Here is a 17,202-nt window from a genome sequence, read left to right as displayed (position 1 = left end):
TGGCGAACAAGGTCGCGCCCGAAAGCCACGGTCTTGAGGGGATTACGATGGTCCCAGAAAGGGACGTAACCTTCGGTCCTACTTTTCTTTCAATAGGAGGCAGTGAACAAGTGCCCATTGGTGAAACCCAGCTCTCCCCTTCCGATTTGTTTCGGTTTCAGTCTGTCTACCAACGTCATGATGACGTTCCTCGGGTAGGAGTCTATAGGGAGCTTTAGAGCGCCCAACAAATCGTGTTCCCGCCCATAGCAGCTCCGAAAAAGGGAAACCACTTATGATTCGGGAAGCCTTTCTGTGACTCCCCATTTCCGTGGTTTAGCTGCAAAATTTTCCCATAAAGCGCACACGACCCAGACCACCATAGCGTAGAGCGCCATCTGTCATTACATTTTTGACGTTTCATGCGACTGGGGTGAACGTTGGTGATGGGAAAGGTCACAGGTGAAGCGCGACGACTACTGCAGCAGATACCACCCAGGATAGCACGTTTCGACTTTGCCTTCACTGGCGCTGATAAGATTGTGCATTGTGTGTGCCGCTATGGCGTCCGTCTTGGACGGCGCAGGAGATACTGTAGAAGTGGTTTTTTTTCGCGCGTAATTATTTTTCGCGTTTTTCGCGCACACCTCCAAAATCGCGAATTTAAGTTCCCGCGAATAACTCTGGCCATATGAGGGCGAAAATCGTTCGGCGTTCGACGCTATACCGCGACTACCTGATACGTTCTACTCCATGTAGCATAGGCAGTTTAAGCAAGCGCAGAAGATTGTTTTATCCCATCAGGCAAGATGACAAGAAATGAAAATTCATCATGCTTTTGTTACTCCTCTAAACGCTTTGCACTATACATGCAATATACCACTATACCACGAAGTCAAAACATGCCTTTCCCCGCATTCTCAAAACCAGCTTGAATGATAGTACCACTTCTCAACCGAACTGGTCAGTGTCCCGAGTGATAATTAATAAGAACTGCTAAAATAAACTGGCTAACTTGCACACGGCCAGTACTATGGCCTCCTACAGGGTCCCTAAAGGCCATTTGACAGGACCTTTCCTCCTATGTCTGTGAGGAGAAGAAAGGAATAGACCTAGAATGCCGCAATCCACGTGAACAACGGATGTCTTAGTACGTGCCGAAAATATGCTCGAGTATTGACGGCGGCACGATATGCAAGAGCAAAGCACTCCCGGAAACCTGTCTCGCGAATTTAAGTTCTCGCGAATCAATCCTCAAAGCAGCTCTGCTCGAAAACGCGAAAATATTTTCCACGCGGAAAAAACCACTTCTACAGTATTCGTCATAGGAAAACCGTTTTCGCTAACCTTTTTTTCCGGCCACAACAGCACCGGGCACGCTGTCCGCCATCATGGTTTCAATCTTTTCGGGTTACGGAGATGTACACGAAAGACATAAATCCTGAATGAGTGGGAGCGCGATAGCTCTTCGTACACGAAAGCATCTCCACTCAGCAGGAGCATGCGCAGACGTGACGACGCTGAGTCGGAGACTTATCGAACTGCCAAAAGGGGCAACTAAAACTCCCTGATTACATATCAGCAACGTGGCCTCAGCCACTCGAAATGAATCGGACGTTTTGCTTATCATGTTTCCAGAAACATTATGAAGAAATTTCTACAGTTTCCTTAAAACTCTGTCGGGCATTCCTGGGACCGATATCGCTTGTGCGGCACATGCTCGAACTGGCTAATAAAGTGCCCGTTAAGTTGTGCCCATGCTTTAGCGGTGACTTTGGCTACAACCTTCCGTGCGTTCATCGAATGCAGGACGTTTTTTTAAAAAATATGATCATTTAAGATTCATATATGTTCAGGCTTTTTTAGCTGATGTAGTTACCACTGATCTGGTTCAACTAGTTAAATTTAGTGACTCTTACATTATTTTAAAGTTTATTTCAGTTCGGTAGCGGATTGCGTGCGGGTTGCAACCTGTCCACCGACAATATCTTCTCCGATCTAATGCGATGCTTTCTAGGTGTGCACTCAGGGAACTTTTTTCTTGTGCCACACTGTGTGAAATACTGTAATCGGTACTATATCTGATTATAGCCTCCTGTGCAAGTAAACTGCGAAAGATGCCGGCCCCATGCTGCGCGTTATGCATCGCTTCTTTCTTTTTCTTTTCGTAGCACGGCAGTAACCCCTAACACACGAAGAATTTATGCTGAGGTTTCACGTCAAAGAACACACACACCACGTGACGGGGGGAACTATGGTGTCTCAAGATATGAACCCCAACAACACATTGCACTCCTATGAACGTCCGGGAAATATCCGAAAACGGACATTCGGACGTCCCATGTACACCCGTTTTTGGTCCATTTTATGTGTGAGAGAAGGGCTGAATGAGACAGAAAAACAGAGCCATTGTAGCGCCCAGGGATGTCCCGTGTGGACATTAATGGATCAAAATGGGCAGTGTAGAGGACGTATGTCTTGTGCATGATAGATCCTGTCTGGACGTTCCCCAGCGCGCCATATCGCGCACTGGGCAGTGCTTAGCGATTTGGGCGGACCCGGCGCCCAAAAGAACGTCCGCCGGATGTACGCTAGGGACTGTGGACATTCGGATCTATCATGTACATCCGACGGACGTACGGTGTTGTTGGGGAAGCGAATAATCAGTGCTTCAACGATCCAAGTCACCCCACCTGAGATGAGTTCCGCCGAGCATTAGAGTCTTTGAGACGTCGCAGCAATGACCACCACGCATTTAAAATGCGCGCCACGAACAGGACCACTGAAAGAAAGCGCGTAAGGAGGACCCTAGATGGCGCCACAAGTAGTGTGCTCCAAAAATCTTCGACCAGACAGTCCATGCCCCCCTATGCATGTTCGTGCAGGCGCGTGATTTCATTACTCCTTCGCTCTCGAAAGCAAGTCAGGCAAATGGTCACGTGATATCTCGGGAGAGGCATTTATATCAATCAAGCCAGAATGTGGCAGCTGAGCGCCACGGAGCTACTTGGACGTTCAATCCGTCTGAAAGTGGACGAATACGACTACGAAGGCAGAGAACGTATTAGGGGATACGGACAACGCAATAAACTACGTGCAGCGAACATAGCGGCAAAGTAGAACTGCTGTTGTAGTACGTCTTATGCCGATTGCCTACGGCCGCCGAGATACCAAGGACAATCAACAGTGTACAATAAGTGCTATTTGTTTATGGAGGCAGGCAAATTGAATGGAGGAGCTCGTATCTCTCTCTTCCCATTGCTTCTGTCGTTCGTAATAGTGTTGTTTTCGCGAATAACATGGCCGAGCTCCTTTATGCGGATAGCTGGGTGAACTCTGCCGCCTGCGTTTCGAATTCAACTGGTGAGATGCATATGCGTGCCAAGGTAATGAAAACGGATGGAGATATATGTATATAGTTGTCAAGCGCTCAACAGCTTCTTGGACACACACCATTCAGGCTTAGATGTCGGTTACCCTTAAAACAGGGTGTAGTTACGTGAAATTACGTCAGTGATTACGTCAGCGAATGATATCTATAGAAAACCGGCACCGTGAATACCGAAACTTGCGTGGTGGTGGTGGTGGTGGTGATGGCGATAGGGCTTGCCGTTGTCGGCCTCACGTATGTGGGCAACGTCACGACTCACGCCCTGGGGGAATGTGCGTCCTGGGCCGACTTCTAAGGGAACTGTGCCGACATATGTCTGAAAGCGTCTGAGGAAAACCCAGGAAAACCCCAGACAGCACAGCCGGCACCGGGAATCGAACCCGGGTACCTCCCAGTCTCGACGAAACTTGTGTGGCTCTGCGACGTCACGGCAGGTGTCTCCGCCAGTGAGGAAGCGCGAGAGAGATCACGTGCTTACGACTACCAATGGGAATTGCCGGAGCTTCTGATATATCAGAGCTCGACGAGTACGTGTGCTCATGAATTTGTATCTCGGGAAGTACGACACCATAGAAAAATTTTTTTTCCCTCTTCAGTACTCCCATGTACGATGCAAATTGTGCAACAACAACAAATGTGAAATGTGAAACAAATTGTGCATGTTGCAATGAACCACGTCTATTAAAGTGTTGCAACGCCCTGATTACGCTTCAAATGGCGAATGTAAAGTGTGCTTCAGAACGTGGATTAAACCACGACATACTACAATACTACAGACCTCAACATCCGCAAAGCTCCCAGCACCGGGGTAGTAGTTCTGGCAACCGCCGCTTGGCTATAGGATTAGGCGCTATAGCTAGCACTATCCGTTACCACGTGATTTGCCGAAACCGCGGCAATGTGTGGTGGGCTGTGTTGATAAAGACTAAGCGGTACGAGAGAGAGGGTAGCGCGTGGTTAGGAACAGCCCTGTGTAGCAGACGAACGGCGGTGGCAAGGATGATGGTGTCATTCCTTCTCCCCCAATAATGCTAGGTGGCGTTTGCAGCGGCCACTAGCGTAACTAACCCATGACCCAGCCATGACCGAGCACAGGCGATTTGCCAGTCGTCCAGGTCTCTAGTATACGCTCTGCAAGTAACCGAGCGTTCTGCGCATATCTCCTCTCCCGGTTACTCCACTCGGAAAGCCCCATTGGCTAAGGCGGCGCCCTCCCTCTTCCTTCTAACTGCCTCCTCTCATGCGCAGAGACGCACTTGCACAGAGTATAGAGTAGGTCGTGGATATTAAACATATGTATACCAGCGGCACGGCCGAGCGGGTTACGGCGTCCTACTCGTTGGTGGTAGCCAAAATCGTGCTGTAGACTGGGAGGTGGTGGGTTCGAATCCTGCCACCGGCATGTGCTGTCTCAGGTATTCCCTGGGGTTTTCCGAAGACTTTCCAGACGAATGTCGGCGCAGTTCCCCCTGAAGTCGGCCCCGGACGCATACTAACCCCCCTTGTCTCCCACTCCTTCCTGCCGTCCTTTCTCCGTCTATCCACCGCTCGTAGCCACAGTTGCTTCGCGGCGCTAACACGGAATAGTAAAAAAAAAAAGAACTATATTCCCCAATTATCAAAAGCCCGGATGGAAGGACTGATGAATGCACGAAGAAAAATATGGTCATAGTTGCACAGAAAGTGGATCAGTCTACAGCAAGACACTTGAAGCTGAGTGATCAGAGACCCCTGGAGGGAGATAAAGAAGAACAAAATAATTATTTTATCTTACCTGCTCACAAGGAAAGCCTGGCTCTGGATATGTAAGAATAGCTACAGTGGACTATACGACCAGAGCCAGTAAAATATGGAGTCCTATATCAACGTATATTCCTATGCCCGGCCGCATCAGCGAATTACAGACGTCTTCAGATTTGTGAACGACGTAATCTTGCCTGATACTACAGAAACCGTGCTCGCACAGGATGCAACACGAACAGTCGCGGTATGTTTCTGATGCCGTTCACCTCAAGAAGGAATCGTATGCCCACAGGGTTAAAGGGACTGTCGCATCCGGAACCGTGGTTACGAATCCAATACCAATGTGTTCGGTACACTACCACGAGCTATTTGCCAAATTTCCTCCTTCCAAAACGGACCGGGTGATGAGGAATCGAATTTAAAAGATCCGGTTTCGTTTTGATCCTCGAAAGCGCCAGCGCCAGCAACATCGCGTGACGCAAGGTCGAATCTGGCTAATCCGCTGTGAAGGACGCTGTCGTCTGCCGCCAAGTCTGGGGCTGCTTTGTTTTTTTCCGGCGCGTCGCCCGTATTCACATGTGACACTTTCTAGTGACTCGGATACTATCGCTACGCTTGCATCCTTCGCGTGGGATGTCGTTTGGAAACCGACGCAGCGTTCCCGACTCCAGGAAAACTTCCTTCGAAAACCTCGATGTTTGATTTCGCACGCCAAGGATACAGCTACAGCCAGACCACAGACGAAGCGAAAGTTGGAAGCAGCTACATCACTAGCGGGTATCCAGATGAAGCAAGGAGTGGTCATGCTGTCCGTGTATGCTCCTCGCATTTCACCGATAATGTGTACCTGGATGAGAACATCATGGAAGTGCAACTTGGATTGACACAAAAAAGGAACGAATTGAAACTTGACGCCGTTCCGACAGTGTTCCACGAAGAAAGCGAGCCAGCAACTTCGACAGTAAGTCACAATGTCTATGTAGTTTCCCAATCGGGTCTGTCACTCTTGCGCGTGAGTAGCACTTAGCAGCAAAAGACGAAATCGGTACAGCGTAAGGTATCCCCTAACCTATGATTAATAACTAGATAAATAAAATACAATAAACAAGTTCAAGTGATGTCATTCATATGAACGTGATTGACTTTTCTCGTTGTCGGACGCGTTATCATGAAACTTTCACTGTTACTGAACCTGTGACTTTTGTGGAATGTGGTAGACATGATTGGTTTTCATGTGTATTACAGCTGCAGGCAGTTCGACAGGGTCAAGCGCAAGTGGTACGTATATTACTTAAATACATATAATGTGTTTACAATTTTTGGACACAGAACAATTCGCAAACTATGAACCCCGATCACTAAAAGGAAGAACTGACGCTGTTTGTGTGCTGGTGTTAGAAACAGGCACTATACAAACAGTACCTCTGTCCGTAACATAAGCGCCATAACCCACTTCCCAGTTACCTTTTATCTCTCTGTTTGTGAACTGTTTGTGTGCTGTAGGGCGGCGGTTTTTGCGGTTGTCGTAGCCAACTTGAGCTGCACTTTTGACGTTCTGTGTTATAGAAGGACCAGGTGCTGCTGATCAAGTCCCATCCATCCATGAAACGGCATCAAACAATGTACGTGTGTGCACGGCAATTTTGCCGAGAGACCTGGTTTTTACACGAATGCCTTTACGACGCCTCTGACAAATTAGGATCTTCCAGAACAGTGCTTTCTTCATCCAAGTTCAAGAAGTAAAGAGAATGACTTCATGGCTTCTACTGACATCTCACAGCTACATGCCAAGACAAAATAACTTGACAGCAGGAAATGAAAAGAAAAAAAAAAGGTCCGTTTCAGGTCCACCCAAATCTTTGTGCAGAGGCTGACAACAACAACGCTATTGTGAGATGATGAATGATGCTGATGCAGCGTTGAGATTAAGCCCTTGTTTCCTCTTTTGCAGTGCTGTACATTACTGCTGGTTAAATGTAAAATGATGCACCTACCTCCAGACATTAAAGGGGCTACCAGAGATGTAGTGTCAATTCAACAGAAAACCTGCATGTTCTACGGGGCACTGTCACATAAGCATTGGCCAAATTTGCTGTCCTGTGAGCTTTGATAGGACATGCCGTAGATAGTAAGAGGCCTCTTATTGTAAAAGGGAGGTGCATTAATTGAGTAGTGGGGTCTGAGGCATGAGGGCCATTTCAGGATGTACTAACCCTTCTAAAATTTTACACTTGGTTATGCCCAGAGATCGATCCAGATCCCCCCCAACACCCAGAGTTTTTTTTTCCTGTGTACCACTGTTATAATGAAACCGTCCAATTTACTGTCCAATCGCCCCGTTTTCATTGCAATTGAAGTACTTACAAAACTGTTTATTTTATTTTTTATTTTTGTGAGTCCCCGCTTCAGATCCCAAGGGACATTGCCAGTGTGGTGCACGCTGATAACTGTCTGTGCATAGCAAATAATAAATACCTGTGCGTGAAGAGTTGGATGTGGACTTGTGCAATGGCTCTTGAATGGACAACACTCAGTCAACACAAAGATTTATTCACATTTGCGTAACTTATTGCCTGTCATTATAATAATTATTATAATACATAGACAAGAGGTAATGCTCTGCAAAGGATCTCTGAAGTTACACTCTTGAAAGCTGTTTTCAAGACAGTGGTGCTAAAAAATTGGATCAATGTCAGGTATCGAAATTTGTTTTTCTGTATCAAGGCAGAACAATCTTCCGTGGGAATGACAAATTTTGGACATTCCCAGACAGATGTATCACTTACTATGATAATGAGGTGTAACTGTACCATTAGTGAGTTATGAAACGTTACCTGAAATTATTTGACGTGTTATATCCCTCACATGCTATAATACTGCCAACGATAAGAAGCATTACACTATCATTAAAAGTATAACTGTCACTTATGACCAGGTAGTTTATTGCTCCTGCCTATTCCTTTGCACTTCTCGGGATTACTGTGGTAACACAGATTCTGTTTCACACTTCTCAATTGGAAACTACGCAAGTCTATTATGGTGTAGGTGTGAACAGGAAATGAGGCACACTAAAGATGATAGTCCTGATAGGACCAGGATGGAAAAACGTTGGCGAATCATGCGGACGACACACCCAGGTATCTGTCGTCTGTTTTTTGGTCCAAGGAATCTCCAAACTCAGCTTGTAAACACACAATAAGCAGTGAACCTGACGTAGCTGTAAAAAGAAAGGACACTTTCCTAAACACGTAGCATAGTTAATTTCCTGACAATCATTCTAATTCTAACCCGGCCCTTGAGTTGCACAGTTGGTTAGAGCCTTCGTAACTTTCGTGGGGCATTCGTCGTGTGTGCAAACAACGACGACAACTACGAAAATAAGGATTGCTCGACGTGCCTATCTATCGTGGGCACAGTAGGCGAAGACTGTGATCGTCGCTGCAATACTGCGGTAGATACACCACTAGAAGTTCTGGCCGATGACAGGCAGCTGGGAACAAAGTGCGATGCGTGCGTGTGGTGCGTGCCGTCATTGCACAACTCTACCACTTCACCAGCACTGCAGCATATAGGTACTCATCCAGTTCCTGAGAAACACAGACGCCGCACAAACACTTGGATTGTTTCCTGCGTCGTAGTGTGAATGTCACGGGATTAAGTATTGAGCACTCCGATCATGAACGTACCTAAAGCAGTGGTCCTGAGGCTCGTTCTGTTGCGCTAACGCAGCTGCGGCACGTACATCACCAGCGACTTGCAGAATAAGCGGATCCGTCGAATATGGGCCGTCATCAAACATGTATATTCGTCACGGGAGCTATTACTAAAGGCATTTGAACAGCACGATTCGCCACTTCCGCGTTCCGAGTCCGCCATCTCCGTATGTGCCTTCGCCTTCGTCTCCCTGACCTTGCTCATGCAAGCTGCAAGCCGCGGGGACTCCTCTGGCTCGCCGCGTTCTTATTGGTCAGATTCCATGTGACGTTGCTAAAGATTCTCAGCAGGGAGTTCCGCTTGACGCCCGCTTCCGTCGTCTGCTGTAGCGCCGCTTACACACGAATTATGCAAAAAGTATTCCGTCGATCGGAACGGGACTTTCGGAGTCATGGTCAGTGAAGGACGGGGAATCTCATTTCACTGTGGTTTCGGAATCGATCTGTGGTCGATGCGACTGTCCCTTTAATGGAATTCCTTGAGTTTTCTGGCATACTTTGCAGATAGGTGTTGCCACAGTTCCAGCGCGAAGTTCCACCTGAAGCCCAGGACATGTAATAAACACTCTCTCTCACGATCTTTCTTGCTGTCCCCTCTTCATCTCTCCCCCGCTTATAGCCATGGCTGCTTCACGGTGTTTACGCAAAATGAAGAAACAAGAAATAGACGACTTTCCTCTTATCAAGGCAATCATATCACAGAAGCACCAGTTCGACCACTCAACCAACGATCCAGACAGAAAGCATAATCGGAGAGATATAATGGAGGAAAGGAAAAGTGGAAGCTAAAAAAAAAAAAAAGGAAACCCAGTCGCTTCGCGATATTCGACAAAGCGATACATCAAGTTTCCGATAAAGAAGCAGGACTCTTACATACACACACGTCGAGAAGAAACAAAAAATCCCTCTCATCCGACCCGCTCGCTCGCTTCTTTGCACTCCATTAGGTTCTCCCGCAGATTTTCGGGAGCCCATCTCTCCCTGCCTTCCTCTTTCCCTGATACGGAGGTACCCCCTTTATAGCCCAGATAAAGCGCAACGCTTTAAAAGTCGGAAGCTCAGAAATCTTTGCTGCTCGAACCACGCAACGTGAAGACCTCGTTTCTATTTTCCTTTTTTCCCCATTTAGGGAAAGGTTTCGTCTTCATACGTCTCATATGCGCGTCTGTCTACGTGGCTAAGGGATTCGCGAAGAGGGGTTTTGTCCTGGTCATATTTCATGCGCTGGGAAGGAGGGAAGAAAAGTTGCTGTTTCCGTTTGGAGGTTGGGGATTTTCTTGGGGATAGAGGAAAAGATGTTAGGTACGCAATGGGAAGCACGGGTGGCTCTTACTTCTAAGCGAGGAAGTCACATTAAAAATTGCGTTGTTTCATATTTTGTGTTATACCTTTGCAACGCGGGCAGAACAAATGACATTATCGTCTTATGTGATTAGGGTCTGGAATGGCATTATCCACGAAGATCTTGCCACACGTCAGTTTTGTAACATTAAACGCCATTATGTACGATTCTTTAGATACTGTACACGCTGTAGCCGTAACTTTGTCGTGCAAACTAAAAAGGCAGAGTGTATCTTTGGTCACTTCAGTGGCCTTGTGTTTTTTCCAGCTTCTAGTCACACTATCGGTACGAAAAGTTTTGGATCATGACTCACCTTGAATGTTGTACGAGAAGCAGACAGGCTTAGTATAGGTAGTATAGATCGTCTCTGGTACCGAAGCATTATGGTTGAAGGAATCCGGGAAACCATTGTTTTCATGACGTCCAGTCAGAAACAACTTGGGTAAGACTCTTTGCAATAATTCGTGGGCTTGCGTTATAGTTTGAAATGACTGTTTCTCCCGTATAATAGTCACTAGCCAAACAACCCACTTGTGGACAATCGAGGAACTTTCCGCCGTCGCGCCTAGTGGGCACTTGTTTCAAACCCTCAGGGCTAATGGATATTCTATGGAAAGCAGACGGAATGCATAGCTTCAATGGAGTGCAGCGAGTTCGCAGGTTAACCCAACTGTAGGAGTAGGTGCCCCGCAATTCTGGGAATGGAGGGAGTACACGCAATCCTGTTATGTGTTTTGAACCACCTTCTGGCACATGTGCCTCATTTAGGTAGGAAAAAAATAAATAAGAAATTGTAAGGGACACTTAGGTCTTGGTGGTTCTAACTTCTCGTAGATGCAGAATGCCGCCTCTGGCGATCGCTGTTCAGTGACGTACTGTACACCGCCATCATACGTTACACATGTCATTACGTTCACATTAAATGTAGTCTTTATTGAAATAGATGGTGTCATCGTCAGTCTTGAACTGTTCCGTATCCATCGCGGTGTCCTCTAGTGGCGGATAACAGAAGTACGTGACATGGAGTCTGTACTGCAGTGGCGGACGTCATCCCTCGTGACCTTCAGGTGCTGCTCCTCCCATAGTGCTCAAATCCACCAAATCAAGTGCTCAGATCCACTTTGCTCAAAGTAAGACAGCCTTTGCGTCGGTGTGTGGTAAGCATTTACTTGAAAGCGAAGAGAACCTCGTTCAAGCTCCGTTGCGTAACGAAGATCCGTGATGCAGAATTGAGAAAATTCCGGGCATGTCGCGTCCAAAAAATTTCGAGTTCAGGCATAAGCGCATTTTCGAGCACACTAAAGAGCCTCAGGTCGGGCGTTGTCGATATTTCTAGCAGAAGGCTCTTCATCAAGTGGGCATCATTCTCGCCACTGGCTTCGTTATATATACCGGACGCTGCCAGATCGCTAAGCCGCATTCAACCTTGTCACTGATAAAGCAAATACTGGCTGTAGTTTGTTACCGGCACGACTCGTTTTTAAAAATTTGTGAAAGCGTTAGGAAGGTAAATATTGCGTAGAAGTGTAAGAAGGTCATATACTGAATCTAAAAATGTAATAATTATAAAATTCTGTTCACTAGAAGTTTTTTTATATGCATTTCAACAACCCCATCTGATCCACTTTTAGCGCAGGAGAAACACGGGAATGCTAAGCGTAACGGACTCGAAACTTACCATCTTGCAAGAGGTAGGGTCGTTGAATTGGGCTAAATCACCTCACTGTAGTGAGGTTAGTCTAGGTTAGGTTCTACAGATTGGGGGACTGAGGGGGACGCCCCCCCAGGCACGCGCTAGCGGGTGCAGGCGTCGAGACTGTGCATCGGGTTAGGTCCTCAGTAAAGATGGCGGATCGCCTTCAAGGAACGGGCGATAAAATTTAATTTTTATACGTTTCACGCAATATACCAGGGTCATTCCTGTTATTTGCTCCAGCTGCAGGTAAAAACATATCATTTACCTGGTTATTTTCTTTGGTTACAAAAACGCAGTGGTCCCGGCAACGAACTACATCCCAAATACTTGCCAAAGGGCTTCGTTGGCATTCCGAATAATACATTACACAACACGGAGGAACCTCATGATCTGGCGGGATCGAGATCTTGGGACATCTCGAAGACAACATCGGGATCACGAAACAACAACAACAACAACAACAACAACTTTATTTTGACGATAACGATTGGGATGTTTCATTCTTCACAGGCGGTACTCTACCTGAATGCCTGCGGTATAGTCCGGCGAAAACACAGTCATGAACCTCACAGTGAGGACCGAAGCGCCCTTACATGGGCCAAAGAGTTTCGGGCTGGATTTTGCCGTGGGATCACGTAATTTTCGCCACAGTGAGACGGCGGCACTCTACCTGATTGAGAGGCACTGTGATGTGTGTGCTCCTGTAAGGTTAGAACTGCGGGAAATAGTGAAGGATGTGTGGAAAACTGATGGAGTCACCACAGTGAAGACATCTAGGCTAGTGCATTTGTCGCAAACTGTAACTCCACACTCTTAAAAAAAGTGGTGTACTTTAACTCCTTTCCTTGCCACACATATAACACCCTTTTGGAGTGTACAATTACGTTCAAAAGGGTGTCTCCTCACCCCCTCAAGGGAGTAGCATAACACGTTCTCCCTGCCGGGGAGTAATATTACTCTCCAGTAGGGAGAAAGGTGTTATGCTACTCCCTTGAGGGAGTGAGGAGTTGAACATAATTGTACTCTCCAAAAGGGTGTTATATGTGTGGCAAGGAAAGGAGTTAAAGTACACCCCTTTTTTTAAGAGTGTGGAGTTACAGTTTGCGACAAATGCACTAGCCAAGATGTCTTCACTGTGGTGACTCCAGCAGTTATTACTCTCCAGTAGGGAGAAAGGTGTTATGCTACTCCCTTGAGGGAGTGAGGAGACACCCTTTTGAACGTAATTGTATACTCTCCAAAAGGGTGTTATATATGTGGCAAAAAAGGAGTTAAAGTACACCACTTTTTTTTAAGAGTGCACTAGCGGCATTGGGAGGTAACCGATGAAATCAAATGCAGCATCCTAACCATAGAAGAACAAGATGAAGCTTGTGCTGAACAGAAGTGTTCTTTGTCTGCTCCTCCGCATTTACTGTAATCTTTCGAAGACACCTGAAGCCTTTTACGAAAGGGACCACCCATGGAAGTGGGCGGGGGGAGGTGCTGGCCACAGGGGTGCGCGGCGACGACACGGGCACTTTATAAACATATACCCCCCCTCCCCCCCACTCCCCTTACTCTAGGTATTTCGTGGCATCCGCACAGCGAGCATCAACTCTTGGATCAACTCTTGCAAGCATAGATGTGAAGGGAATGCCATCGTGATTCCCACTGCGACAGGCCGCTATCTATAAAGTCAAAGCGTACTCCACAAAACACACACTTTTTTTAATCGGAGCTCTTCCCAGCTAAGGAGGACATGCCTGTGTAAATCGTCGCGCACGGAACTCAATGATGTCTGACAGTGGAGACGAGAGAGGCAGCTGCATAATGGATCATCTAATGCGCTCCAATGAATTAAGCGAGACGTCCAAAGCGCCGATGGTCAAAGACGAAACCTGAGCGTCGTCCCCGGAGGGAGAGAGCGCAGGCCCGCAAGATCGATATCGTTAACGGTCCCTCTGATGACCGGCTTCCTGGCGACACTTCGATATCCGCGGATGATGTTCGGCGGGGGAGATTCGATGGACCCAAATATTCTGTGCAACAAATGAAGCGCCACATCCTAGTTTGAGGAGGCACATCAGGAATCGTGGTTCGGTTGTCACTGTTACAAAACGAATACATATATATATACTCTCCAAAAGGGTGTTATGTATGTGTGGGTGTTATATATATATATATATGGATGCAAGGACGATGACCCCACTCCTGGACCTGACACAAAAACGCTCTGGAATTTCCCTAATTGACAACCGCCAGGTGGCGGGAATTTCCCCCAACCGACCACGTCATTCTCAAGCCCATTATCAGCCTCGTGGCCACATTTAGCTCTTTTGTCCCGAAGAAGGCGGAGCTTCCGCCGTAACGTAGACATCCTCCCTAACTTTTATGATTTGTAAGTTTTAATAAACCCCTTTTTTGTTACTTCCCCTACTTTCGTCTTCTGTCTCCCATTTATTTCAACTATATATATATAATGAAAAAAAAAATAGCCGGAGCCCTTTGGCTGCACGTATAGCATATGTTTGTAACTCAAGCGTCGCCATGCCAGTCCTGGACAGCTGTTTCGGCCTTGTTGGGCCTCATCAACAGGACGCAGGCGGGCAACGTTTGAGTGGATGGCGTCATATATATATATATATATATATATATATATATATACTGGCTTGCGCTGTGGCATTGAGGAGTGCTCAGTCACCCTCCCAAGTGTATATCGCTCGCCGAGCGACCCCTGGTTTGCCGATTCCGAAGGATGCGCAGCTACCCAGAGCTGACGAGCCGCAAACACGGCGAAACACGTGTCCTCTGGTGCTGTCGCATCGTTCCATGAGTATCTGTTTCCCTGCGTGCAGCCATAGAAGCCATCTTAATCTGTAATTTTGAATTTCAAACACGTCTAGTGTCATTTACTTGTTTCTTTAATGACTTTTTTTTTCTCTCATTATATATAAATACGTATATATAATGCTATAGTTATTCTTCTGTCATCGTAACGAAACGGTGGCGCCTGACATTATTTATTTATTCATTCAAAGAAATAATTGTGCATTGGAACTGAAAGAAAAATACGGAGATGTTAGTCCCGACCCAGTCAGGACTGGCTACTCCAAAACGCGTTTGTGGGTGAAACAATACAGTCAGAAAAAAAAAAACGAGAAAAAAAAAACCAAACAAACAAGAAAGAGGTAGAGTGGGACAAGCAGAAGAAAACAAAAGAAAGGGGAGGGAGGAAAGGGGGCACCTAGAAACACTCACTGGTTCATAATGTCAGAGACTGCGCGAACACAGTGTCACAGAAGTTGTCACGTGACATTACTTACTTCTTTGGACTCTGTTATGACTCTTTATAGAGACTCTGGCGTTATTAATTAAATGAATAAATAATCTCAGAGGCGTCTCACAGGCCTCTCACCGTTTAGTTATTATTATAAAACAATAAGTATTCTCTTTATTCAAGAGCTTTAGTGTCTGCATTCTGCAAGGACGCCATCGAATCGAAAAATTTACGGGTGCGCGGTTCAGGTTCAGACATTTTGGTTCGGATCCGGTTCAGTTCCGCAGCGCAGAAATAACTGTTCGAACCGGTTTAGTCGGGTTCATAACGGGAATGTACGGAACAGCATGCAATCTTTCCCACGAACACATTAAGTGAACAGCGTTTGGCATCAAGCATAGGTTTATTTAAATATATGCATAATGAGTCGATGAGAACGCAAGCAGAAGTAAGAAAATGTTAGTAAAGAGTACATCTTTGTTTACTACAGTACTTACCTTTTGTGGTTCCCAAATCGCCACAGGACCACAGTAGGCCAATCAAGGTTGCAAAAAACGAAAATAAGTTTTGTACCACAAACGTAAAAAAAAAGGAAAAAAAAAAACACGGCTCACAGCTGTAGCCTGACCTCAACACAAAGCGCACGACGTCGTGCACCATATTCAAGTGTAGGTGGAATTTTAAATAACTTTTAAAGTATACGAAGCAGCTAGCCCTCGACTAGGCTGTCCTTCACACCTTTTATATCATCCTTGTCCAAGCGGCTTACTAAAAATAAATCAGTAAACGCTGATCTGTTTGCCGAACCAGTTCGGCAAACAGTACTTTTCAATAGTTCACGTTTAGCTCCAAGACGGGGAAAAGTAGTGGTTCGGTCCGGTTCGACACCTTGCCTGCAAGTATGTTTCTGTTGTTCCACCGGACAAATTATACTGCAGCCCCAGCAGATGGCGCCTCTGTATGGCTTCCATAGTTTCGACATTACCGCACTGCTTGTTGCGACATATAGAATGACGCGGCTAGCTATTCCAACCAATAGGAAGAATCGTATAGGGCGGGGTTTATACTTGCTGTTCCTTAGATCGAACACGATCGTAGTTTTCAAGGCTGTGTGGCACACGACGTCAGACGCAAGCAAACGACGCACCTGCACCGGCGCTTGACTTCCCATGCCGACGACACATTTGCATGCACGTTCAGACGGGATAGTTGACAAAGTCGCAGCTCAGAACGAAAACCTTATGCGAAAGGTCACAACATGTTGCGTAATCGCCCATTCGACAATGCGTCATCTGCAAGCGAAAGCAATGGCTTCATAATCCGATGCAGAAGTGTCGTCTGCTATCATGGCTCACAGCCATACGACAGAAAAGAAGGCTTTTCTAGCTTACATGATACGACACTGGCATTACAGAATGCAGTAGACATATACAAAAAAGAAACACGGAAGGCACAAAGCCGAGCTAAGTCAGCGAGCAAGCCAATGAAAGCCAGTACTCACTCTGCTCAGTGACGCATCGCATTAAAACTCCACCTCATTTACCTGAAGAGCTGCAGCAAATAAGCTCCACATGTTAGCTTCCCGACAATCACACTTCGCATCGGATAATCCTGCTCAGCATTACAGCCGCGCGGCCCGATCACATGTACGGTGCCCAGAAGGGCGCAGCAAAACAAGGGCTTACACTAATCCCCTTCGTAGCATCCTATGACCGTGGCTGCCCTATTTCCTTAATTCCCCCAGAGACGCAATCCCCATTTCGCTATCTCCATTCCCCACATAATGCTCCGACACATCCATCGATTTATCTCTATATGGGTCGTCCTGTATTAATTCAATCACATCTCGCAGTCACATCCAGGCTTCCCTCTCTTGATGGAGCCATAATGGAGCAGAGGCATCGCGATGGCGGTGATGAAAGGAATTAGCAACAATGTGCAACGTTACCACAACGTAGTACATTTCGAGGGGTTGGTTGTATATAAAGAGGTTGTTAACATCGTTATTACTGATGTTTTACCGTGGACTATGAAATGAAATCGATATGTGTTTCGACGAGTGGGGCGAAATATATTTTG

The 17,202-nt window shown here is 46.5% G+C and overlaps 1 protein-coding gene across 1 annotated transcript; it reads left to right on the top strand.

Moving 5' to 3' along the window:
- The first annotated feature begins 5,679 nt into the window (after window positions 1-5,679).
- Window positions 5,680-7,158, top strand: LOC135389848 (uncharacterized). The gene is made up of 3 exons (XM_064619884.1): window positions 5,680-6,074; window positions 6,359-6,391; window positions 6,680-7,158. Exons 1-3 carry the CDS (start codon window positions 5,808-5,810, stop codon window positions 6,854-6,856), a joined length of 477 nt encoding a protein of 158 aa, XP_064475954.1. The 5' UTR covers window positions 5,680-5,807; the 3' UTR covers window positions 6,857-7,158.
- Window positions 7,159-17,202: the final 10,044 nt, after the last annotated feature.

The sequence above is a fragment of the Ornithodoros turicata genome, chromosome 3 (genome assembly GCF_037126465.1).
Source record: "Ornithodoros turicata isolate Travis chromosome 3, ASM3712646v1, whole genome shotgun sequence".
In the NCBI taxonomy this organism is placed as follows: domain Eukaryota; kingdom Metazoa; phylum Arthropoda; class Arachnida; order Ixodida; family Argasidae; genus Ornithodoros; species Ornithodoros turicata.
This window is presented reverse-complemented; position numbering and strand designations above follow the sequence as displayed.